Raw genomic sequence first — 27,803 nt, 5'->3', positions numbered from 1 at the left:
AACAGTTGAACCGTTTTATTCCTCTGAAAGCTTCTGCTGCTGCTGTGGCAGGCCCCCCCACATCTATTTTTGGAAGACAATTTGAGGAGCTTTAACAATGTTAAGGTGGTATTCTTTGTTCTTTGGATACTGGCGTCACTAAGCACACAAGGCTTTTTATCTCAGACCTCTTGTATTGTTTAGATCTGCAGTGCAAGGAGGGAGTAACCTTACTGTGCAGTTAAATCGTGTAGTTATGTTGGGTTTTGGGAACTGATCACCGATTACGGAAAAAAAAAAAACTCTAAATGGTGTGATTGTCAGAAGTCAGAGCTCTGTCTCCCCCTCAGGTCACCAGTGGGAACAGTAAGTCAAGTAAGTCAAGTCAAGTAACTTTATTTGTCAAGATCTACAATGTTGACACATACATAGAAATTGAAATTGCGTTTTCTCTTCATCTTCAGTACTAATGCATGCTTTTATTTTCAGTCGTTTAGATCAGTGTTTTTCAACCAGTGTACACTAGTGTGCCGTGAGAGATGGTCAAGTGTGCCGTGGGAAATTGCCCTCATTAACTGATCTAAAAACATTTTCCATCTCCATGATTTCAGCTCTCTGTTCATCCAAACAGGCCCTGATAAAACACTGAGGAGTTAGGAATATAAAAGATCATAAAATACTTTTTCTTTGCGTTTATTTTATTTTATTAAAGACATTTTGATAAGGTACCGCGATTCAGCTGCACCTTCGGCTGTATTTTGGAAACGTCCCGTTCCTTTAACTGTCTCCACCAATCATTCTTGAAGACTTAATCACATGTCATCAGTCTGACCAATCAGAAGTGGTTAAAGTCTTCACTTCCTTGTTCCGATTTAGCTCGTAAAGTCGCTCAATTCTAAAAAAAAATAGCAGCTAAAGCTCGTCTTTAGCGGTGTAGCTTTCCACAGAATCCGGTATCAGACCGTGGAACAAGAGAACAAAACAATGAAGCTCCGAAAAGCAATCTCCGGCCGTTTTATGCACTACATCTCCCATGATGCATTGGGTTGTGAGAGTGACAGCGCATACGGAGATCTGTTGTTAAACGTCTTGAAACCAACGAACACACATCAAACTGTTTTTAAATCTTCTAACTTATCTTTTATTGCATCTTTTAGAAAAAACAGCTGCAGTTTCCAGCTTTTTCTGCAACAATTATCTCAAAAATGCATGTGAGATTGCGGAGGGGCTGTAGATCAATACAGACTATGAGTTTCTCCTTTTTTTAAATTTTTGGATGCTGGTGTGCCGCGGGATTTTTTTTAAGGTTAAAGTGTGCCGTGGCTCAGAAAAGGTTGAAAAACACTGGTTTAGATTATTGTAATGCCCTGCTCTCTGGTTTACCCAAAAAGTCTCTTTCAAACTTACAACTTCTACAGAACTCAGCGGCACGAGTTCTGACGAGGACCAGAGGGCGAGAACACATTACACCGGTTTTAAAATCGCTGCATTGGCTCCCTGTGCGTTTCAGGATTGATTTTAAGATTCTTTTAATGGTTTATAAATGTTTTTATGGTCTTGGGCCTTCTTATTTAAATGATATTCTTTTAAAATATGAGCCCTCGCGGACCTTGAGGTCTTCCAGTGCTGGCCTCTTAGTTGTTCCCAAGGTGAGGACCAAAACTTATGGTGAGGCTTCGTTCTGCCATTATGGTCCTCGCCTGTGGAACGGCCTTCCGGAGAGCCTCAGAGACAGTAGAGGTTTTTAAGAAGAGGCTCAAGACCCACCTTTTTAATTTAGCTTTTAGTTGATTTTAACTGCTAATTTATTCTATTAGTTTTAGTATAGGCTATTTTATGTATTTATTTTAATTTTACGCATCTTATTTTCAATTTTATGTTTTTTTTTTTTTTTTTTTTTCTTTCTTTTTTATGTTTTTAATTTTAGCATCTTATGATTTTAGCCCCAGTGTTTCTTGAGGGGATCTTTTCCTCCAGGGATTGCCGGCTTGGTCAGCGGTTGTTGCTGCAGTTGTTGCCCTTGCTGGGGCGGCTGGGGTCTAATTTTACAGCTTTTGGCTGTGAGGGGGACCCCGGTGTTGTCCCGGTCTGGGTGGGCACTGTGGCGATGTTCCGGTGGCCAGGCTGGCTCCTGGTATGAAAGGATTCCCAGATACTGTTTCCTCACAGCAGAGCCAAGCCATACTTGTTTGTTTGTTTGTTTGTTTGTTTGTTTGTTTGTTTGTTTGTTTGTTTATTTATTTATTTATTTATTTATTTATTTATTTATTTATTTATTTATTTATTTATTTATTTATTTATTTATTTATTTATTTATTTATTTATTTATTCTTTTACAGTTACATAGTCATATTTCATTGTACGTGGGAGCCATGGTTCATGTGGTTTAATGGAGGGGAGTGGGAAGGGTGAAGGGTGGGTTGGGGTTTTTATTGTAATGTTGTGTGTTTACTGTTTTTAGTGTTAAAGCGCTTCGAGCTGCACAAAGTGCATGAGAAGCGCTATTTTATAAATAAAGTTTGATTTGATTTGATTCAGTTAAACGGGGAGACACCTTCAAATTGCACAATAAACAAACTATAAATAGAACAGGCCTAAATATAAATAGTATAAAAAATAAAGTAAAAAAATGAGGAGAGAATAAAGTGACTAGAGAATAAAATAACAGTCTCCAGAGTTCTGAGTGCACTTCATCTCCCAGCAACCACGGCGCACAGTTTCTGGATGCCGCACTCACTCATTTGCAATCACTCACAGTGCACTTAAGCACTGCATTGAGCCTTACTAAGTGTGAAGTATTGTTTGTTTCATTTTGCCTGCATTAGCGAGCGTTATATCCAGACCTGATCTTCTGATTTTTTGACCCTGTGTTGTCTCTAATTCTGTTTGACTACCGCCTGCCCCGAATGTCCCCTGGATCCTGACTATGGGACTCTTGTTTCTTGTCTGCTCCCATGCTCATTATTGTCCCCTGCCTGCCTGACCCTGATTTAGCTTTGTGGACTTTTAGCTGTGCTAATAAAAACAGCTGCAGTTAGTACCAGCCATCTGCCTGTTTTGTGACAGTGATGGCTTGAAATACTATTACTGTACTGACTAACTTACAGAACTGTATTGCTTCTGATTTGAAAATGAAGTTAGTTTGAAAAAAGCATTTTGGTTTATATATTCATACTTGACACATTTGGTTTGCTTAAAGTCAACCAGAGTTCATTTTGCCGGATAATTCATAACACATTTTCAGTCTGAATACACCAAAGCTGTATGTGGTCCGCTCTCGGGCTCCTTTTTCTAGGGGGTCTTGGTTCATTTTTTTCACAGAGGAAAAAATTCGGATTAATCGATTACATTTATTAGTCGCCCAGATCTATCTCCCAACTTTCACACTTTTGTAAGAAAATTTATTCTTCATTGGTGTGTACTTGCCTGCGTATGCCGTGAAATAAATCTTTAACCCATTTGCTGAATAGCTGTAGTGATTGGTCCAAATTTCAAATGAATATCTTTCAGATAGGTCTGATTTGCATTAATAGTTGGGAACAAGCAGTCACCAATACCTGATGGGAAAAAAGTTTTTAGCAGCACTAAATGGCTTCCCTTGCTGGTATGAATTAACGTGTAACTGAGAACAAAAACTCCATTATTTGTTGTGGAGTTTATACAGCTTAATGAATGTCTCTTTTGTTTGCAAGCTCCACCTATGCTTTACAACTAAGACTTGAATGTACTGGATAAGAAATGTTCATCCAAACAGACGCTTTCCAGATGAGTAAAAGCCTTGAACATCTCAGGTGGCTTCATTTGGTTGTCTTTATTTTTTAGGCCATGCCGTTGATAAATATTTTTTATTCCCTCATGTTCACTATGAGAATAGGGCCAGGTTTCCATGGTGATGTTTGTTACCTCTTTGTGAACGTCCGCAGGTTTTCTCCATTGTTTTTTTGTATGGAGATGAAAATTTGAGCCCATTAAGCTGGAGAAAGACCACTTGCATTGAGATGTGAATATTAAAAATGGACTGGAAATAACAATTACCGGTAACATTGCTCAGCTTAAGAGTTTGATGATTTTTCAAAAGAATTGACCAATACATTTACAAGGTAAAGTCATTTGTAAGAAAAAGTCATTCCCTTAGCTTTGTGATTTTCGCCTCATTATATGTTCAGGACGTTTTCGAAGATGCCAGCCGTGGTTCATTGTTCAGAGAAAATGAAGAAGCTCTTGGATTTTGTTTTAACAAAAGAAAAGCCTTCTTCAAAGTTGATGTGTCATTAAATCTGCTATCACGGTTCAAAACATGCCCAAAAAAAAATCAAATTTTTGCCAAGAGACTGATTGAGACGAAACCCTTTGCGTGATGATTTTGTTCACCAGGTTTGAACTTGGTTAATAGTCGTCTAACTGGAATATGTAATGGGAGGTTTTATTGTTTACGTTTAATAGTTGGGTCCTCAACAAGAATGTGTGAAAAACCATGAAACGTCTCAGGTTACAAAAAAAAAAAAAAAAACAAGAGGTGAGCTCATAGAGGAGATGGAGGAAAGTACAGTTTCATATTCGACTGGAGCATCCAAGCCCTGTTATTGAGGGATGGTGTCTGGTTGATTACCCGAGTCAGGTGGGTTCCACCTGAAAGGAAGGGACTTCTGAAAGAACGCAGGACAGCTGTCTTTGAGGATTGGGGTTTGGGCACCAGATTTCCAAGTTAGGATTTCTTTTTTCTCACTTGTTTTGTCTTCTTATTTAAGTTGTGTTTATATCCATAATCCTTAATTAATTGTGTGGAATTGTCGAGAAGGTTGGGTCTTCTTTTAAAAGTGCAATGTGAACGTAGACTTTTTGATTTTCTGTTTTTAGTTGGTGACATTTTTTTAGTTTTTATTTTCTACTCATTTATATATAAACCTTATTTTATTTGAAATGGTTTTAGTATCTAACTAACTATATTACGTCAACAGGATTTTTCCTTCTGTGGTCCAAGAACAAAATATGCTCATAATAATGATCAAGTTGAATCCAATCATCATCTAGCATCCAATAATGATGTTTGTTTTTGTTTTTTGTTGTCATTTATTTCATATTTAGGCTCCTGAAGTGTTAAATCATGTTCACAAGTGGGTTTACTTACTTTCTGTGTTTTGTCTGCAGGGGACCAGTTCTTCCGAAGACCGTTTGAATCCCAGCACACAACAACCTCGGAGTCGACACAGTTTTGTTCAGGAGCATTTCCAGGCCCAATACAGGTGAGACAAACAGACAGAAACAGCACAGTTTCAGATTAAAAGAAGTTTGTTCTGCAGAAAGTTGGTTAACGTTTAAGTTAAAAACTATCTGTAATCTGTCTTTCAAACTTTATCAAAACCACACAGTCCAAACTTGTTTACATTTAGAATTAGAATCTGATTGATCTTTGCAACTTTACGGTCTCATGATGATCCAGTTAAATTCAATGCATTAATTTCAAGTTTTGCATTGATTGTTTTTTTATTTTTATTTAATGCAACAAATTAACTAAAGGATATATCTGTTCAACCCTTGTGAGTTTTAATTTTTTATTCGTTTTCCATAAAGATGAGCTCAAACTGACCAGTTTTGGATTTAGAGGATTTATCTTCTGCTCTGGGTTCTGGCAGTTGTTCATTACATGCAGCATGTTGGAGTCCTGAGCACCTGAGTTGTAGACCAGTGCCAGTCTGCAGGTCACTTGGTACTGGGCCACACAAAAAGAATACATAGGCTACATTTCATTCTTTTTATGTAGTATCTGATTCTGAATGACATTTTATTCTGAAATCAACCAGATTCTCTCCACTGCATCTTGACATGCATCATTCTTTATGTCAAGATGCTTGCCTTACTCACACGCTTTGCTTCTGCTATATTCTTAAAAGGGCTATCCTGGGCAAGTAACATAACTGCTAAAGAAAAAACCTGCAAGTTAACAAAGTCTATAAAAAGAAAACCGCTTAAACAAGTTTTTTTGCATTAAAAAAGAGCCAATGGGAAGACTGCAAAGAAAAAAGCTGCATTTGTCAGCCAATACCAGGAGTCCTGCTTTAAATTTAGGTTTATTGAAACAGGTTGTTCCCATGAACCTTCTCTGCATTGTATGTGGGGACCAACTCTGTAGGGCTGCTAAAGAAGTTAGATTCCCGTTTATTATTCTATTAAGAAAACATTATTTTTTTTGTGACAGTTGTAACATTGAATTTTGTCATTTGTAATATGAAGAAAGCATCACAAAAAAGACGAGAACGTGTTTTCCTTTTGGTAAAAGCTGCCTATTGAAATAAAGCCAGAATTGTGACCATCAGAATAATTTTGTTACTCTATCTGACTCCAGCTTCTGTGTCTTTTGAAGAGAAGAAACTGTCTGTGTTTATATCTAGGATAACAGTCATTTTTGCTTTACAGATAGCTTTTGTCTTAAAATTACTATCTTGGTACTCTGACATGCCTTCCCAGGAGAAACATGCTGAACACTCTTGGGGTGTAACAGAATAAAGCGGCGCCTTACACATCAGTTTTTCCTTTCCTTTATAAGATAAATAAATCAGTTAGTTACAAGAGTTTTCCACTGCAGACACCTACGACATTCATTGCATGAGTTCATGCTTTTCATATTGATCTGAGCCAAGTATACAGACTAGCGGGCAACAAAGGTCACTAATGGATGTAAGGACTGCTAGAATCTACTTCATGTTGTTGTCATAGAAGACTTTTGGATGAAGAAGCTTAAAATTTTTTAGCTTAGTGAAAGGATCAAATCTGTGTTGAATTTCTGTTCTTTAGGGGCATTTATACCAGGGCTGTTTGTTCCAGACCTTCTTTTTTACTTGAACAGTTTTGCTTATCTGGGAAAAACCTCACTTGAACTCTCTGAAGGACCAAACGGTTAACGCTGGTAAGCCTTAAAATTATACTTTTTTTTATTTTTTGGTTGCATGTTAGCCACAGTGTTTTTCTTTATGCTAGTTTTCCCACTACAGCAATTCAAATTTTTGATTTGAATAAGCAGAGAATATACTGTTACATTTTGAATTTTTAACAACTTTACTGCTTTGTAACAAAAGCTGCCTACTTGGGGGCAGTGTTGCCAAAACACGAGTTCTGACCAGAAAAGAAAAAGAAGCACAAACAAGAAAACTTGCTGGTTCTGCTCATTTATTGACCATCTGATACTTAAAACACACCTAGAAACACTTAGACCTCATCACAGCATTCTTACCTTGTAGACAAATGGTAAATGTAAATAAACATATTCATGATTTACACTTGTTGGGCTGTAAGCACTATTTTTCTCATCTACCTTTAATGCCCTGTGCGTCACTCTTTGGTCTCTGTTGTTGGTATTCATTCACATTTAGTTTTTTTTATTGTTTGGTCAACATCAAAGTTAAGGTGAACTTTTAAACATGCCAAATGAACCAGACAATCTAACTGAATGAACCCTGGTTTGACTCAAACCCGTCAGTGTAAATGTACCCTTATGTGCTAAAAAAGTACAGACTTGCAGCCAACCAAAATGAGAAGGACAGGAAGTGATGTAAGAGCATACATTCGAAGAAAAAAAAAAAGCACGCAGAGACGTCTTACGAGGAGGTGCAGACACTTAGGAGAATATGTTTATGGACTTTATAATCATTTTTGCTTTGTGGATAAATTGGGTACCCGAACTGGAATTCTATTGGTTATAAATGGTATTTTAAGAGACAGAATTTTTTTTTGCTCTAATTTTTTCTTCCTGGCTAGGTCTTTCATTTTGGTTTACTCCACTCATGAGTGCAGTGTGAAGGCATACTGAAGATTTTCTACAGTTCTCTCATTCTTTGGTTAATGAAGGTTGGTTTTCACTAGACTGTGATCAAGATGAGAATGGTTGTGGAAGCAAACTATGCAACATTGACATACTTTCTGTTTGAGACAGAAATGTGTACACATCATCGATACTTGAATCATCCTAAGAATCTCTGCTTAACCAGTAGCCATACCTGGGAGTCTTCTGTCTAGTAATCAATCAAGAATGCTGAAGAAACTGAAAATCATAGCAGGGCAGCAGGGGAACATCTGGGATTAAACTGGACGTGGTAAAACTGTGGAACAGGTCAATGAGGGTGACTCTCCCACAACCATTAAGATAAATCTATAATGGATTAGTTATAGTTATATAGTTATACAGTTGGTTATAAGAATTGTTGCGGATTTCTGTTTTTTTCTCATTCTACCTGCTAGCCCTCTTTGCAGGTCTCACCAGCTGCACTTCAAAGCTGAGAGATCGGCAGATAGCCCTGACATTCTTATCCAATAATCTTCACACCAGTACCCCATATTCTCTTATATAGACCCTCATCTCTGTACCTGTAACCTTTTGTGTGGCTTTCTTAAAGATTTTTCCAGAACATTTGGGAAGCTGTCCACACTCAAAAGGCTTTGGGGAATGTTTGCATAAGAAGCAGAAGTTATGAGGATGTCTGCACAACAATGCTGACAATGTACTTAAGGTGTGAGGAAGTTCTTTTCTGCAGAAATGTTGCCTTCTGCCAAAAGTTCAAAAATGCCAGGAACCGTTGAGGACTGAGTAATACGGACTGTGAAATAAATTGTTCAGAAATATGCAGAAAAATTGTTAAATAGATGCAAATTCAGTTGATTTGCATTCTGTGTCTTGTTCACACCCTGGTGGACTCTAGATCTAAAAGTGAAGAGTTTGGCTGAAATGGTTGCAGTGAAAGCTCCAGTGTAATATGTGTGAAATTCATACATCACCTGAAAAACAATGTAATCACATAGCTTCAGTCTTTCAAGCAGCAGAGTTTTTTTCTGCTCTGCTCTTATCTGGCCTCCCTCGACTCAACTTTTTTGGGTGCTTGGCACCTTCTTTCTAGCCATACAAGCATAATCATAAATAATTTCGGTAGACCTTTTAAAATGGTCAATATTTAAAAAAAAATGAGAGGGCTTTGTCAATAAACACAAAATAATCTGAGTAAACGCTCAGTATCTTGCTGTGCTCATCCTTGTAATGAGGAATTGCCAAAAGAAAACAAATGTAATATTTTTAAGTCTATGATTAAACATTGAATCCCAGTTTTTGAAATAAACAATACATTTCAAGAGGCATTACGGTACTAACTTTAAATGATTTATGCACAAAGTTTCCTATAAATAAAGGTTTGACTGATTTGAGTGTGTCCCTGTTGTCCCGCTGTAAAAACTGACCATCTGCACAGGCATTAATAAATGAAGCACATAAACCAGGTTAGTGGTTTATGGTATTGGAGTCAGTCTATAAAAATCGGCTCTGTAAATGAATGCTGAGAGTAAACAGCCATTCTTCTATGTGATTATCCCCTCCTTTGCCCAGAGGATGATGGTCTAACACTTAGTGATGAAGAACCTTGACTCAGACATTTCTCCAGGACTAACTGAATCAAAGAACATGACGGAATTTTTTTCTCAATTCATTTCTATTTCTAACATGGAACGGACCAAAGCCGACCAATTGAAACAGATTATTTTCCTCACGTACACTGGATGCCTGACATTACTCAACTATATTGGCTGCAAATCATTAATTGGTTTTGTTCTTGACACATATTCACTGCATGCCAGACTCTTACACTGCATTACCCAATAAGTGAACCAAAGCTCTCTTACGTCCCTGCTCCAAATTCTCCTACTTGTCTATTTTTCTAGAAAAGTTCCAAATCAACAGGGAGAGCCCTTCGTTCTGTCATTCCCACAAGTTCAGCATGGCTGCTTTTTTCCAACAAACCTGCAACACTTTCTTTCTTTCCTCTTTCTTTTTTTTTCTCAAGACAAACCCATTTAGTCAGGAAGCATCACTTTAAGACGTTTTAAGATTTTAGATTCAAAGTTTCTTCTTTATGTTTAGTCACTTTTGATCTCCAGATTGTTGTTAGGTTTCCGTGGCTGATTTGTGTGTTTCCAGCTACTGCTGGTCAAAGCTAGGGTACTAAGATTTCCCCAAATGCGAGAAAATATAAGCTCAACTACTACCCTACTACCAGTTACTGCTAACATACAAATTATAGGAATATGTCTGTTTGCATTGCATTTATTACAACATTACATATTAAAACTCATGAGCAGGAGGCGGAAGGAAAATATAAAAGAACATGTGTGAAACCACACACAAAAAAGAGTTTAACTGAGGATAACTGAGGCTCCAGGTTCTAAACAAAACAAAGCAGCGAGTTTGGCCAACACTAAATCAGATGTGGGCGTTTTAAAAATAACAGTTGTGTTGCAAACAGCAGCTGAAGTGGCTCTAGAATGCATGTATGTGGAAAGCAATGTCAAGAAATAAAACGCCTGAAGTAGAGCAGCTCACACATGCAACTTAAAGGAAGAGAACAAACTTTAAGAGGAAAATATTTTCTACAAGCAGCGCATAGACAGGAAGGCAGCTGATTACATTATTGAGGTTTTTTTTTAAATGCAAAACCATCCCAGGCTTTGGGCTGTGGTTGGTCACCTGCAGCTTTTGCTCGTCCTTACCTTCCTTTCAAAATAAATTGGAGCGATTGCCGGCATTAAAATTGTTCAATCATCACAAAGAAGAAACTGTATCTGCAGTATGAGGTAAACATAAACCATAAAACCACCTGTAGTCTCCTGCATCAGAGTCCCTTAATACAAAACGATTGGGCTTTTCCCCCATAATATGCATCCTGGTTCATTGCTTTTGTGGAATCAGTCATCAAGATTTTTGAATAAAGTTTTCTGTTTGAGTTCTTCGATCAGTATTGGGTCAATATTGACAATGTTAGTTTGTGCAGGTTTCTGTATGCTGCACCAGACTCCTTCTGAAAGTCTCAGTTTTCACTCTCCTATTTATGTCATTTGTTTTCACTAAACTCGGCCCACCTTGACTCCAAATGCAAGGTAGCATCACATCCATCATGTTTGGCTCATTTTTATTTGTATTTTTTGTCTCTGACACCATGGAACTCCTTTTGTTTTCCTTTCCACCTCATTTTTTTGCTGCTTTTTTCCTTTTGGCTTTATTTATGTTTTTGTTATTTTTTTTTTTCCCTGTGGAACTTGCCGGAATTTTCTGATTTGGAATAAATGTTTGTGATTGGAGCTGTGCTGTCGTGTGGTTTGGGCTGCCTGTGTCAGTTTGTTGTGGTTCAGGGTTTTAAATGAGCCTTTGTCAAAGTCTGTGTCCCCGTGTCTGTCTTCCTGTTTGTGACATCCATTTTTAATGGCCTGGGAGACATGCAGAAGGCCTCAGCCTCACTTTCTATTCAGGCGAACACCACAGTTCAGGAAGTGAGTTTTAAGATTCAATTTGATTGGGGCTTTTGTTGTGATGGTAACCTGATTAAAACTTTTTTATTTTTTGCTACTACTAACAACTTTAAACAATTCACATTTGTGAACTTAAAAACTCCCTAAAAAATGCAAATGTTTGGATTTACACCCTAATAGAACAAATGTTCGAGAACAATCATTATTTGACTATGTTTATCTTCAAATCCACTTACAGATTTGAAAATATGCAACATTATATGAATTATCTTAATTTGTACATGGTTCAAAAGTTATGGTTGTTGAAAGAATGTAAACATTGAAGCTAAATCTTTGGTAAAAGGTTAAATGAACATTTTTAATAGAAACACAGGCAGGCATGGGGAGATTGGTACATATACATACACGGGCGCATATAAAAGGTTCTATAGGAGAAACAAATTGAATTTTGTGAACACCGTAATGGATTTAAAGTATAAGTGGATCCACAATTGCATAAAAAAATATATACCAATATATATTTCGCTATCCTTCTCCATCTTTAAGGTTAAAGTGAGATTTCTTCCTAAATATTTCTGTTTTTCAGGATAGAAATTTTTTTTTTATCTAATTTAAAATTTGTGCCAGGTATTAAAAACGATGACAGTTTCGTGCCAGTGGTGTTTAATGGCATTTAGTTAATAAATCTTGGGGGGCAAAAAAAATCTAGATCATTATTTAACCAAAGTAGGCGACTCTGACTTTAATGAACACTGAAGAAAAGCACACAGGGGCTCTATTTGATTCATTTTATCAGTAAAGAGAAATGACTGCTGTTGTCCTTCGCTGCCCAATGACGTCTGTTTGATGATCACTCTAGATTCTAAAGAGGGTTGCAACATCATTTTTAGAAGGTTGTAAAGCAAAAAAGATAAAAGCAGAGCATGATGTGCTTTTGAGAAGGATCTTTTGAAAAGCTGGTGATTCTGAAATGTGAAAAACCTGCCAGTGTTTACTACAAAACCTTTGCTGTTTGGGTATAATTCACCTGACTCCGGGGCAAGAAAAAGCAGGTTAAGGGATGATATTTTTTATCTCTATTCATAGCAATGTCTGCAGTGAAAACACAAAGTGCTCACACCGTTTGTGTAAATGTTGTTTAGTCAGATCAGGTTTTTTGCAGCCTAATTGACTGTGCATGCACTTTAATGCACATTACCCAGAGTATTAAAACTGTCTTTCACTCTGTAGAGATCAGATCTTTATTGCAGTTGTAGGATTCAGTCTGTTTGCTTTTGATCTGAGATTCCTCTGCTGGTCTATAAGCTGCCTGTAAACGTCTCCTGGACCAAAAGCAAAAGTCCTGTTTTCTTCTAATCTTTGTACTTTCTTGAAAGCTTTGAAAGGAAGTGTTGATACTGTCAGAGGGCTGTTTTTTTCCCCCTTCTAGTCTTTTACTCACTTGACTGTTAAAAAAAAAAGAGATTCTTTGTCATTAATCTCTCAGCTTTGTAGCTTTTCTTAAGTTTTTTCTTTCTGTTCTGCTGCTTTATTTCTCTTTGTTTCAGAACTGTCCCAACATTTCTGCTTTGTCCATCTCTTTCATTTCCACTTTTCTTTCTTTTTTTTCAATTTCTTTTACTTATTTACCACTTTTTCCTCCACTTTTATTCTATTTTCTAGCTCATATGAACTGTTACTTAACTGTGCCATAAATTCTCATTACTATTCTGGGAAACCTAATAAAAAAGCATCTCACCTCTGTTGCCTTGCTGTTGCCTTTTCTCAGCGGCTGAAAGGAACTCGCATGGTCTATTCACAACGACTCTGCACATTTAAAATGCTGTCTGCATTAAGACTGTGAAAGAGTGCACACTTCCTCCTTAATTGGGATTTTAAGAAGTTCATAAATCTGTCTGAACCTCAATTTATAGCTTTATATTCATGATAACGACAGTGTCTGAGTTTAACCCTTTTAGCAGAATACCTTACAGCCACCGATTTGGGCAAATTACACTGTCAAATTCTATTGTTATTAATTTTTTGTCTTTCTTCAATTTTTATTTTTTACAAATGCTCTGTTTTTTGAATAATTGAGAGACTGTAACCTCTCCTCTGTTTGTGTGTTTGTCTCCAGGTCTTCTCTGACGTGCCCCCATTGCCTTAAGCAGAGCAACACTTTTGACCCGTTTTTATGCATCTCTCTTCCTATTCCCCTGCGGCAAACCAGGTAACAAACCCACACACAGTGTGCACTGAGTAACCTGGTATGTGAGTTTTTAATAGAAGCATCTTTTACAGAAGCATCATATCATCTATTTGAAGAGCTATTTTTAGAGTCTATAAAAATAGGCACAAACAAATGCCAGCTTCTTCAGATTTTAGGCGATAAAAGACGATTACTTGCCTAATTTTGATCTTACAACTGCTGGTTATAATTATAGTTCTTTATTATTTGCGTCCAGAATTTTTTAAAATTATTTTCTGCTACTATTTGACAGTAGTTCACTGCCAAAACTAACCCAACAGTGAGTTTAAAAATGTTACCTGTATCTTCAGGAATGTTCTTGCTTTTTGTTCGCCACTTCCAACATTACAGAAATTTGTTTGTATCAAAATAAGGTTTATTTAGGCTATTTTCAATAAATTGACACATTTTGAGGTCTGTATTTTAAGTAATAAGATCCTCTGGAGGTTGAGACTTTCTTAATCCGTTTTCCATCCTTTATGCTTCAAGTATTTGCTGTTACACCAAGTGGTTTCTATTCTTTCACTTCTCATTTATGTTTTCAGTTGTTTACTAAAGAAATGTTGCAATCTTGTAATTCGGAGACGCCTAGCACCATCAGGGTAGCAGATTTGGTGACATGCCTCACACTTCTGTCCTGCTAACAACACCTTTCTGTGGGAGGCGACAAACAAAAAAACAAAACATTTAAAGAAAGGCATTAGTTTTATGCAGAGTTTTAATAAAATTATCATTGTTAATTAACGTTTCCTCTAGGTATAATGAAGAAAAACGTATTTTGACAACTTCTGTCTGACAAACTTTGTTTTACAGTCTTAGATAGAATCTGAAGTAAAAACTTTGGCTGGAATATGTCAATATTTAAAACTGATGAAAAGTTTTTTTTGTGTGTGTTTTTGTTGACATGTTGTTGTGGCATTTTTCTTAGGATGGCAGACATGTCTAAAGAAAACTGAGCTTGAAAGGGCTTTTTTAATCAGTTTCTTTGTTAAAATAATGTGAATAAAGAGCAGACGAGGCCAAAACGGGCCACAAGCTCCCTGCTCCGCTCTATTCTGATGCATCCCCATGTAGACAAATAGATGCACGTCTTTGTTTCGTTCCTGAAAGCTCTCAGGAACGAAGACTGGAGAGGGGGTGGGGTTGCTCCAAGCCATCGGTCCCAACCACAACTCGGACGCAACTTTCTAATGCATGCCACAGAATCTATGTCCTAGAAAACAACAGAAATGTTTTGATTTAGGCTAAAAACGGCATAGTCATGATTAAAACACCACTGGCAACGCTTTTATAATAGATTAAAAGATGATTTTAGGGTATCTGTAAAACTGATGTGAAAAGGTAGGATACAGATGTTATCAGTCCATGTAGTTTTAGTTCAGAGAAAAGAAAAAAACAAGTACAACAACCACTTTCCTAATTAAACTGCAATAGTTCTTTACTATTGCACCTCTCTGCCCCAAATCCAGAGATTTTTTCCTTCTACATCCACTTTAGTTTTCCCGCATGGTGAATGCAATGCATCTCCCTATCTCCAAGCATGCAGATGCCACAGCTCTGCATCTTCCCTGCACGTCTGCATCCGGACAGTTTGACATCTCTGGCAGTGTGTGGCGGTTTCCCGCAGTGGCAGATGGAAATGAATTCCAGGCTTCTGCACTGACCAGACAGGCGCGCACATGCTGTGGCCTCGGCGCACTGTCCTGCTGCAGCGCTATCCCAGCTGAATGCCTGATAAGTCTGAGCCCCCCTGAGAAACAGCAGCAGCATCCAGCTGCCAGCATGCCATCAAAGCGTGGGCACTGCAGATAATGTCCGCATGACAGAGAGAAAAATTAAAAATGGCCGTAACTGTGTGTGTTTTTTTCCAAGTGTTTGACCTTTCACCACAGGGGTAACCTTCTTAATGAAGTTTGTGTTTTAGTTCGCTTCAGCGAATGCTTTTTTTGTGCCTTTTAGGCTACTATAGCAATGTAGATGATAGAATATAAAAAGCTAGGATTCAGTTAATAAAAAGTAAAGTGAGACACTGAGGATAGTAACTGTTTGTGAAACAGTAGAATTCCCTTCTGGATTTGCCCAAGACAAGGAGCTAAAACAGGTAGCTCCATACCAAAATGTCAGTTGGAAAATCCACTAAATTGCTTAAAAGAGTGAGGGCACCTAAACACTAAGGGCATATTCAGATTGGAAAAGTCTGTTGGCCAAGACGGAGTCCGCTAAATTTTTCCAGATTGAGTCAAGCAGACATCCCTCTTTCGAACCGAAACTTGTAAACAAAAACATGTGACTAAAGATCTCTTCAGTCATTGATTGTTGGGAAGATGGTGAGAAGCAATGTATAACACTTTAAAAGTTGTTTTATTTAGCCTGGATTTATGCAACCAAATTTTAATGGATTGCTGTGTCACATCATTGCTCAGCTACATCCCATAATGCCTGGCTACAGTGGTCATTCGGTCCATTTTTTCCGCTCCAAGCCATGCCTATGAGGCTGCTGTTCATGGGCTGCGAGAAATTATTTGTCAGTGCTAAAAAATACGACTACCCATTCCAAACCTATGCAGCACTTAGAATCTATGATCTAAAAGGTGTGGAAACATTTACGTGCCTTTAACATCTATAGCATAGCTTCTAAGGATCCCCCCCCCTTTTTCAGCTTGGAAGTTGTGTGTATTTCAGCAAGCTGATGTGAGAACATATGAGAGCTTGTTGTTTATTAAAGATGAGCAGACTCTGTAACAGCAGGAGGGCTGAGGAGCTGAAAAAATGGGCTAGCAACTCTTCCCGTTCCTGTCGAGAGCCTTCCCACGCTCTTTATCCTGTTTCATTTCACATTTGCGTCTCACCGCTGAGTAATATTGGGGAAAGAAAAGAAAAAAGAAAACCATCTGCTCGGATCTTTAGCTGTATGCTGTCAATCTCCCGCCTGGTAACACATAACTCACCTGAAGTAGTGGATAAAAAAAGAAGATAAATCAATGAAATAAAAAAAGATAAACAAAATCCAGTTGGCAGATTTTTTGATGGAATCATCTGGGTAAGTGAGAGGCTGCACTACATTACTCACCTGAATAATGCATGATGGGAAATGGAAAGTGCAAATATCACCGCTTACTGTTTTCATCCTTTTTGTTTTTATTTTTCAAGGCTTCATTTTTATCTTTACATTTTTGTTCAAAATGTTTTGTTTCCTTTATGTTCTGATTTAATAATCTTCTCAATGGATTTATTGGTTTCAATTATGGGATATTACAATAAATCATTACAAATTGCAGATCTAGCCCATTTCAAAATTTGTTAAATACATTGATTAGAAAATAATGAAAAATAATGAAGATGTAAGAAAAAGCCATCTTCTTGATGGTATAATTACTCATAATAAATGTTTTTGCAATAATGAAAACATTACACACACGTCAAAGTACATTCAATAAATATGATGATGATCAAATAAAGTCAAATAGAGTTTAATTTGCTTGAAAGGTAGTGGGAAGAATGCATACAATCCCAATCCTTGCTGTATTTCTTTATTATATATGTATTCATTTAAAGCGGTTATCCATCCGTCTGTCTGTCCGTTTGTCCGTCTTCCCGTCTGCCCTGTAATGCACCTACATCCTTCATAGTCGGCCCTCAGATTGGTTGCAAAAAGAAAAAAACTTTCAGTAGTACTTCTGTTTGGAAGAAATTTTTTTGTTTTTTTTGCCAGACAAATGAATAATAAAGATGTAGTTTACACTCACGTTTCAACTGTCTTCTGTTGAGGTTGTGTGTACGTCATAGCATCTCATTACTACAGTTTTAAGTAGATAGCATATTCTCTTTTTTAAGATTTATTGCAAAATTCTCTTTCCTGCTTCACTAAACTGTCTACAGAAAAGAAGAAGGGGACATTTTAAGCTATGATAACCAGCTTCTTTATGGGTAATGTGAAAAAAATAAAAAAAAGGCAATGCACTCAAGCTAATTTCACACCGCCCTCAGCAACAGGCTTTCAAACAACCACTTCCAGTGAAAAGTTGATGTAAATCAATCAATGTAAATGGGCTTCTGCATTCACAAATCCTGCATTCACGCAAGTTTTTACAGCTTTTTTCTGGCTCTGTGCACAAAACTCGTGGCCATTGAACATTGGTTAAAGGCCGAACCAGGTTCTCTTCTGACCAATCAGGGACTGGAATTTGGTAGCGACGGATGGATGGCATCCCCTTTAATTCAAGGAAGTTCCAACCGTTTTAAATTTGATCATGGAAGGGAAATTAATAACTGCGGTTTGTGCCTGGACAGAATGTTATGACACCAAGTCTTTACATATGGGAAGAAAGCTGTGAAAGAAAACACCTGGACAAACCACATTTCGCACAAAACATAAAATAAAGAAGAGGCCCTTCCCTGCTTTTCCAGTGTGAACACGATCGGCTAAATGAGCGTTCAAGAACTCTGTTTGAGCACGTTCAACATCGTTTGTCAGATGCCTGGTGTGAACGTAGAATCACACTTTGTGAAGACACACAAATTGCTAGATTTTCTAATTTTCTAATTTTACAGAAGGTATTTTTGTTTAAAACCTGAACTTTTTATTTTCAGGGTATTTAATTGTTTGGCTGCTGCTTCTTCTTTTCTCTGCTGATTTTCTTGAATTCTGCACAGATGCATTAATCTCCCTTTGGCTCCATGTCGCAGCACTATATATTTGTTACTAGCGTGTGTACCTGCATACAAATATGTAATTAACTCCGTACCCCAGGCTGGGTTTGGAATGTGCATGAACGTAAACAGGGAAAATCAAAATTACTTCCTAATTTAGCTGTTGATTGTAATTTATATCCCTTCCGTCTTTTGTGTCGTACACAAAATTACTCGCAAATAAACAACAACCTGATTGTGCTTCACTCCACAGAGCCTTATGTGTGACGCTGGTGTTCAGTGCCAAGGGTCAGAGGTATGTGAGGGTGGGGCTCGCTGTGCCTCTGTTTGGCTCCATCTCCACCCTGAGAACTATGACGGCGGCTGAGGGCAACATCGCCCCCGATCAGGTGTGTACTCAAAAAAACACAACAAGCTCACAGCATTAATGTCAGAATCAAATGAAAGTAACGTGAGTTTGGTTTGGATCCAAGTAACTTGACTTAAAAACATGAGGCGTTTTCAAGAAGTTTTGAGTGTCCCCAAAAAGCTGTCAAAATAAAAATCATTTGAATTAATAACATAGTTTTGAGCAACACATTAGTTCAGCTTTGTAAATTGTATCTTAAGTCATTATAATACAATGCTTGTTGTTCAGTATTATAGAAGACAGCCTTTAAATATTCTTTTTTTTAATTTTTGACCTACCGGTAAGTAGCTGGTAGATTCCTAAAGCCCTTTCACCAGCCACATTTATTCTGGGAAAAATAAAGATCAAATAGTTAAATTATTTGAAAAATGTAAAGTAAAGTGGAGGTCTTTGGACACGTGATACTTGTTTTATTTAATTAATTACGTTTATATATTTTAATAATAATAAGGGCTGCATGGTGGCGCAGTGGTTAGCGCTCTTGCCTCACAGCAAGAAGGACCCCGGTTCAAGTCCCGGCTGGGGGACATGAAAAACAGAACATCAATGGGGGACCTTTCTGTGTAGAGTTTGCATGTTCTCCCCGTGCATGCGTGGGTTCTCTCCAGGGTCTCCGGCTTCCTCCCACCATCCAAAAACATGCTTCATAGGTTAATTGGCAACTCTAAATTGACCATAGGTGTGAGTGCGGGAGTGAATGAGTGTGTGAGTGAGGACATTCTACCCTGCAACAAACTGGCGACTTGTTCAGGGTGTCCCCCCTGCCTTCGCCCACAAGTGGCCGGGATAGGCTCCGGCAGCCCCGTGACCCCGAAAGGGATAAAACGGTTAAGAAAATGAATGAATGAATGAATGAATATATTTTAATAAAAATAGACAGCAAAAATATGAAAGAACAGAATTATTTTGACTGTTCCCAAATAGGAAATTGTCAGGAACTGGTGGTATTTGACCCAATGTGCAGGAGACCAGGCTTGGTGGCAGAAACCTTAACAAGGAGAAACAAAAAAGGCCACAAAGCAAATGACCTGACAAGAGTGAACTAAAAACAAGACACATAAACAGACACTCCAAGGGAAATTGTGTTTTTAGTAGTTTTAACATGTTCTTATAGCATTTTTTACATGATGGAGGACAGATATAAAGAGATTGAAATGTTATAACTGTGTTTGAGTATTTCTTCATTCAAATCGTGTTAAGCAGATAAAAATCCATGAATAGAAAAAGCTCTGTTTTTGATGCAGCAGCTGAAATGGGCGGACTAAAGTCCAGATACATAAATACATTAAGGCCTTTTTTTCTCATCGGAGCTGGTGTCCGGCTCAAAACTGTACGGCTGGATAGCTCCAGTATTGTTGCCCCTCTTATCTTATAATGGGTTATGAGGGGCTGTAAGCTAGAGAGAGAGAGTGCAAACAAAGGGATCATGGGATATCAGCAGAGGGTTACTTCCGTGCCAACAGTCAAATTTCTGATTAACTCTGACCACTCTGTGGAAAATATGTCTCAGAAAAACAACACAGGTTTTTTGATTTTTGGCTAAAAACTGCAAAATAATAATTAGGATTAAAATACCACTTGGAACTTTTTTACAATAAATAAAAATATAGTTGTTTTGGGACTTCAAAATTCACAGAAATGAAAACAGCTGAGATAATTATGAACAGGAACCTGTTGTAACTGACAGGGGACAGGATTCAAACATAACATGACCAAACACAAGCACTAAAACATCAAGCTAAAGGGAAAATTCCCCCTAAAAAGAACTTATTTTAAACTTGTAATTTGTTTTTCAACATTTTGGTAAAAAAAATAATTTGCCACATTTTAGGATATATAAACAGAACTCAAATGTGCCAAAGTAAAATGACAATCAATATCAATAAGTATTTATTCAATCAATCAATCAATCAATCAATCAGTCAAACTTTATAAAAAGTTGCACAACTCGAAGGACTTTACAATTAAAATTAGAATCGGACAATAGATGAATAAATCAATAAAAAGAGAGAAACCCAGTCCAGCATTTGTGGTGGGCGGGTTTTGGCACAAAACCCTGAAGTAATTTACATAATTTTAAATATCTAGAAATTACACCTGTACTTTTATTGTCTATATTTTGATACCTTGTTATCCATACATCCCGTCACAACCACGTTTCTTTGCTTGTCCAGGTTATTCTTGCGGAACTCTACTCCACCGGTTTCCAGCGCTCTTTCTCAGACGAGGATGAACTGACCATGATTGCTGACAGCGACGTCGTCTACGCTTTCCAAGCTCCTCCCGTTTCCAATCGTGGCGGCTTAACTCCGCACTCAGGTAACTTTGGTAACGGTCTGTCAATAAAACCAGCGGTCCCCAACCCCCGGGCCGCAGACTGGTACCGGTCCTTGGGTCATTTGGTACCGGGCCGCACAGATAGAATAAATAACTTTTATTACTTCCGTTTTATTAATTCCGAAATCTGAAAGATGTTTTATTTTGAAAAATCGCCCAATTCTCTGTTACATCTGTCTTTGTCACTCTTGACGGAGGCCAAGGCGCTCTTTTCGGTCACGTGATAGGTTACCGCTAAAATAGAACCCAGGAGCTAGCAAAATGAGTAAAAACAAACATCTGGAGAGTTTCTTTGCCACGAGGAGAAGGCCCAGCCAGGAGACAGAAGAGGAACATTCAACTTCCAAAAAAAAGAAAGCTACATTTAATAGACAGTACTTCTTTTTTGCAGCATGAGTTTAGGAACGGAAGAGGATGAAGAGACCTATGCGATGTACATTGACATGCTTGTCAAAATAAAAGCATAGAGTTTGTATTGTCAAGTCTCTGTTCCTCCTTCATCGTAGCTTTGTTACAATAGTTGTCCGCCACACAGTGGCGCCACCAGGGGGTGGCCGACACCTGACCACCCCAGGGGCCACCCCACTAGCCACTATAAACTGTGGTAGCATCAGTTGTGCATTTTATCCCAAATGTACAGGCGGCAAGTCTCTGATCACCTAAACCGGCCCACACCCCCTCCCCTCCCTGCTGCCTTTGCGTGCGCGGACATCTAAAGCTAAAGACGCTGGATGCAGAACATGGATAAGACAGTGAGGCTTATCTTCCTTTGGGGTTCACTTCCTCGTTCGAACCCTCAGAGCCTCCGGGGCAGGTTAAACAAAAGAACCAGTCTCAGTTCTTCAAGAGAAACTTTCTTTATTACTTTTTCCTAAAGTCCAAAACGGCGACTGACTTCGCATGTATGCGCTCCACACACGCGCTGCCCCCCTCCCTTCCTGCATCGCGGGAGCACCGGTTTCAGCGTGCACGCACGGACACACATGCACACGCACACACACAATCACACATCCCAAAGCACTACATTTCTTTTCATGCCTGTTAAATATTTCCTGTGGTGTCTTTTAACAATCTCTTTACTGTACTTTAGATCACCTGATCTGTATTGTGCGCAAATACTTGGTGCAAATACGCCACATCATCAGCGGTGGTGGAGGTGCCATTACTTTTTATTAATACGTAAAAAAGGATGTCCCTGTCACACGCGCCTCTCATTTTTATGGCACTATTTAAGCACTGGTTGTTGTGTTACCGCAACATTTTGATATGTTTTTGACCCGTTTCCACAGAGTTACCTATAGTCATTAGTTGACGCTTGTGTATGTCAATTTTCAGAGAATGCAGAGAAATTCAACATATATTCTTATTTTAAAGAAAAGAAAAGTACAGCAGAAGCATTAATTTGGTAAGAAATGGTAGGAGAGCAACAGAGGAGTTGTGAGGAGGAGGAAGATGAGACAGAGCATCATGATCCACAGCCAGCATGAATGACAGAAGATAATAAGGAAGACAAAGATGAGACAGCATCAGACTAGGTACAGTCAGCATCATTGGTCAGAGAAACAAAGCAGAACTCAGCAAAAGGGGTTCGACCTGTTCCTGGACCAACAGGTGACGTTAGAATTATGTTGCACTAATAATGAAACAGTTTCATGTTTATTAGCCTGAATAGAAATGTCTACAGATATAATTAATAATTACCATGGAAGGGTATTTTTATTTTTATTTCAGAACAACTGATTTCAGTCAAGTCCCAGTCAAGAGCCGAACACCCCAAGCAGACACACCTAGGCATTAAATGTATATAAAATAAATAAAAATATATCAGTAGTAGTATCTACTAATGATAGCTACTAGTATCTATAGTAGTATCTACTAATGATAGCTACTAGTATCTATAGTAGTATCTACTATAAGTTAATGTTCTACAAAATATCAGTAGGCATTTAACTTTCTGTTAGTTTTCTAAAGGTTGTTTTACTACCTTTAGTAGAATAAATTTTAAAATGATAGCTCATGGTTTTTGTGTGCCACCCCAAGATTTAATGTGGCCCCCTACTGGCCACCTCCATGAAAAATTTCTGGAGGCGCCACTGCCGCCACATCTTAAAGACCGGTCCGGGAAAACTTTAAATGACGCCATACTGCTCCGCGGCGTTAAAAAGCTTGGGGACCACTGAATAAAATCTATTTAAGCTTTACTCATCCCTCACAAACAATTTCTTTATCAGTCCACTTGAGCTGTTTCAACATTTTTACTGTGAAAATCAATGTCTAATGAATCCTGTTTTATTAGCAGATATTTTACTCTGCATTGCAGCACAGAGTGAGGAAACCTTCATTCTGCTTTTGTATGGATGGCAGCACCCTAATGAATTAGATTAGATTGAAAATCTGAGTGGTGGCATTGGGAAAGAAAAAAAAGTTTCTGGAGCGTCTCACGTGAATGAGCTTCTGCAAATTAAATTACTGTGATTGAATCTCCAAATTCAGCCAACTGAATTAATGTGTCTCAAACTACACATATTTGTCCAATAAATTCAATTTCACTTTGGTAAAAGCAGCTTTTTTGTGTTTTTATCACTATTTATGCATTTTCATCCAGGTATCCAAGGTCTAGCATGACAACAAGGAAACAGATTTTTTGTGTACTGCTAAGTTACTGAAATGTTGCTTTAGAGGCACATTTCTCCATTGCAGATCAAACAGGAGAAAATACTGCAAGTATTTAAAAACAGTTTCCTAGCGCAGAGCATCTCGTGGAGGTTCTGCAAAAGGAGAGCTTTAATTAACTGGCATGCTTTGGCTTCTTTGCAATTTGTGAAACATGTTGCATTACAGGTGTGTCCAATCGCATTCCTCTGGGCCTGGTCTCACTATCTGTCTTATCTACTTCTGTCTCAAAGTCTAATAAATATTTAATTGTTTGTGTTTTAATTCTCATTTTTAAATCTTTTTCCACACTTTATGCATTTCTCAGGCTGTTCTAGGAAAGCAATTTCCACATTGCTGCAATAATCAGGTTTTCTTATTCCTGTTCTAATTACCTCAAGCAGGTGTGTTCCAGCAGTTAGAAGCAGCGAGGGCACAGGTAGAAAAAAAAAGGATTTTAAAATACCAAGAGATGCCCTACTGGAGTAAATTTCATTTACTGTCAGTAACAATATTTAATTAAAAACATTGTTTTATTTCTCCCTGTTTTTAAGCTTATTGTCTATCCTCACTTTGCCAACATTACACACCCAAACTCAAGAACTTAAGTGTCTATGTAATTAAAATACGAAGGCAAAAGCCCAGTTCTAAAAAACATGGAGGAGAAAAATACAATTTCTTGTATTCCTCCCACAGGTGAGCAAACACCAAGTAGATCATTGTGCTTGTTGTGTTAAAGCAGGAAAACTGGGGAGAAATGTCTGACACTGGAGCCTAAGGACCAGGGCTGAGGATTGCTTCTCCACAGTTTTTCTACATCAGTGGTCTCCAACATTTTTCAGGCCCCGGATCGTTTTACGTCAGACAATATTTTTCGGACCGGGCTGTACAAGCCTGAAGTCTTATTTTTATTTTTGTTTTTTAGCCTCCAGTTTCCTTGAACATTTGAGGCTGAAATTTATCTTCTGTAAAATATTTGCCGCTCATTTAAACTTTATTTGCTAGATTTCGTGTAGGAACCTCAAAAGTGGGACAAATTTTCTCCTAAAGGGCCTAACTGTCAAAATAGAAGTTAAAAATCAGATGCCAAATACAACCTTGTCCAACTTTTAAGGTGCCACAGATTAATGCATTGAAAAAAAAGTTGCTGCAACTGCTATTTTTAAAATATAATAATAAAAGGTTTGAGCAACTTTATGTTCTGCATCTTCGTAGCGATAGGAAGCTGGTTGCTAAACATTATCTATTACAAATCTGGAGTAAAGACTCCTGGTTTTGTCTTTTAAATGCTGCTTCCTTTTATTTTGAAGTCAAATGCTCTTTTTCTGTGTCCTCACTGGTTCTTTTCTGCGAAAAGAAACTTTCCAAATATGTTAGTATTTTGTGCTTTGCTAGTTGGTTCAGTTGGTGCAGCCGCTTTTAGAAATTATTGATATGAGCAAGAAACTTGACATGTCTCAAGAATAAGCTGGGTGTGGTGGAGAGAATCCAGTAGTTTTCCAAAATTAAACTTCCTTCAGAATCAGATTATAAATTAAATAGTTGAATAGACATAGTCTTTTTCCGTGCAGCCCGGTACCAACTCCTCGGACCGATACCAGTCCGTGGCCCAGAGGTTGGGAACCACTGTTTTACATGACTATTTCAACTATTGTGCTTTTGAGTTTGTCAAAAGATACAGCATTTTTAGCTGTGCTTTAAAGAAAGAAAGAAACATTTTTAAGACTTTAAAAACTAGATGCAACATTTTTGCTTTCATCTCTGCTAGAATTTCAAAGTTGGATTTCTATCAGATGGCACAGTTAAAGAAAAGGAAAATCAAAAACATGTCTTTGGTATTGCCAGTAGTCATTAACAAAAATTGTATTGATTCTTGCTCTTTTCGTGAGCTAGTTGCCTTTTTCAAAGCTTAGATTTTAGACTATGTTAAGTGATATTATCTATAGACAAACATAAAAGATCTTCAAAATTTCTCCACCTAAACCTAAGTCAAACTTTAAAAGATGTAGCAAGAGCAAAGAAAAGTTTTCCTGCTGTGTATCATGACTTTTTCCTGGATCTTGTGTATCACCTGTGATAAATGATAAATTAGCTGACTTGCATGACTCCCTTAGGCAGTGTGAATAAACATTTGTTTGATAGCTTCATATATGAACCTATGAAGACCCAAATAACCTGTAACTGTGTTGCTCAGCTTTTTCTGTTAGCAGTGCGTTGGAGGGACGTATTTGAAGTTTGCATGTCATTATCTGATCAAAAAAGAACAATCTGGTCAGCATGTTTTCCTGGTGAGCAGTGCGTCTCTGTAAAGGAACTGTTGCAGGTTAGATAAAATGGATTTGATGGTAACTAAAGCTGCCAGCGTAAGTCAGTTCATTCTAAATCATAAAAGTTTTACAGATTTAACTACATTAAAGTTATTAGGCGTGAAGCCGAGCGAGCACAGGCACAAAAAGCAATTACATTTCCCTTACTTTCACTAAATTTTTATTGACAGGTGAAATTTGGGTGTTAAATTGAAGAGTCTGGGGGAAAAAAATCAAATACGCATTTAAAGGTTTTTACCTCTTAGTTTAATTTCAGTTGTAGCTTATATTCTACACCAGTATCCTCCAGAGTTCTGCCTGTTTTTGTGACTCATGAGGTTTCTGCAGAGGTGATGAGCCAAATCAAGGGTCCTGTAGGGTCAAGATAAGGCACCTAATAAAAAAATCCTTTGAAAAGCAAAATAATCAGTTTAATTCAGTTCAATTATCGTCTAATAATGTAATTTTTCACCCCCCAAAACTAGAGAGCCGGAGTTGTGGGTGGGACCGCTGCCACAGAGCAACCCGGCCCCCCTCCTCCTCCCCGTTGCAGAGCAGGGACCCTAATGGCCTGCACAGCTAATTTTCTACATCACAAATAAGCTCTGTTTTTCGGATGTATTAGTACTCAAAATGCTATCTTGAGCTCACTTTTCTTCATTTTCAAGAGATAAATGCCACAAGAACACGTTAAAAACACCAAAGTCGTGATTTTCATTGTAGTGGGTCTTTAAATGAGTTCATACTGTAGCTGTCGTCACACAAAAGCTGATTCCAAACCCTTCACATATAACATAGTTTTAAGCAAAATGAGTGGTAGGTCAGTTGAAATAAAATTACTATTATAGTTTTGGAAAAAAAAGCTTAATGGTGTGTTCAGAAAAGCTCTGAATTCAGGGCCTTTTAAGAGAAAAATAAGCAAATATAATTGCGGCTTTGACAGCAGTGGGTAGTGGATAGAAATGAAAGGCGGATTAGGCCACTGCTCCCTCCAGATCTGCTCCAGTTCATAAAGATAATCAGGGCACTTTTAATGGAAAACACATCTTATTGTGTCCATTTTCTGTCACACTGTCGATGCATTAATGCTGAGGAAGCATTTCCCAGTGGATTATCTCTGTAATGCCACATTCAGAAAGGCAGTTTGACTGGTAATAACAACAGAGGAATGCTTGGTTTCTATTCATCCCACTGAGGCTGATATGCATGCTTCTCTGAGAAATCAAAATGGCTGCAGGTCTCATGATTGGGACTTCACTCTGTTCATTATGGCCTCAAAATTTGCTCCCTTTAAAATTCCTCCTGCCATCATGAACCCTCTCATACCGGGCTCTGCAATAAATCCATCGTTAGTCAAGACCATTTGTCATAGAATTAATTCAAATTTGGCCTCATTTTCTTGATAAAAAGAAAAATGGCTGTAAACTCTCTTTTTTTTTATATAAATTTTATTTTTCATGTTTAAAATTATTATGAATCATGTTGCTAACACTGTGTAGTGGATTAAACGCACAACAACTGAAGTGTGTGCTAATGTCACATGACTAACCAACAAAATAAATGTCATTTCATTATATTATACAAATCTATACACACAAACATTATACGTTTTCATAAAAGCATTGTAAATTTACTATGTGATGTTTTCTGTGTTTCGTGATATCTAAGTGTGCTCCTTTGATTTTAAAGTTTATGTTCAATAACCTATGGACGTTTTTTTCTACCCATAATTCAACGTTATATTCCATTCTCAATTGACAATGCTCTATGCAGGTCAGGCTTGCAATTTTAAAATGCATTTTGCAATTGAAAGTTCAATATGAAAAAATGCAATTCAATTTTACATTTTGAAAATAACAGTTAGTTTTTAATAGAAAAAAGCTAAATCAATGCAATGCATTTTCATTTGAATGACAATGGAAAATTCAATAGATTTTGCTTCCGTTTTAGATTTTATTAAAACAAT

At 37.6% G+C, this 27,803-nt stretch overlaps 1 protein-coding gene across 1 annotated transcript in view; it reads left to right on the top strand.

Moving 5' to 3' along the window:
• The window catches only part of usp43a (ubiquitin specific peptidase 43a), a 128,397-nt gene that overhangs the window by 30,163 nt on the left and 70,431 nt on the right, over positions 1–27,803 (top strand). Inside the window, exons 3-6 of the mRNA XM_011473836.4 lie at positions 5,128–5,222; positions 13,373–13,465; positions 18,387–18,522; positions 20,717–20,861. Of these exons, the coding sequence (XP_011472138.1) occupies positions 5,128–5,222; positions 13,373–13,465; positions 18,387–18,522; positions 20,717–20,861 (469 nt within the window). The remainder of the gene's footprint in view (positions 1–5,127; positions 5,223–13,372; positions 13,466–18,386; positions 18,523–20,716; positions 20,862–27,803) is intronic.

This window comes from Oryzias latipes, chromosome 1 (assembly GCF_053564925.1).
Source record: "Oryzias latipes strain Hd-rR chromosome 1, Olatipes_Hd-rR_3.1".
In the NCBI taxonomy this organism is placed as follows: Eukaryota; Metazoa; Chordata; class Actinopteri; order Beloniformes; family Adrianichthyidae; genus Oryzias; species Oryzias latipes.
Note: the sequence above shows the minus strand (reverse complement) of the source record. Positions and strands in the feature narration are given on the sequence as shown.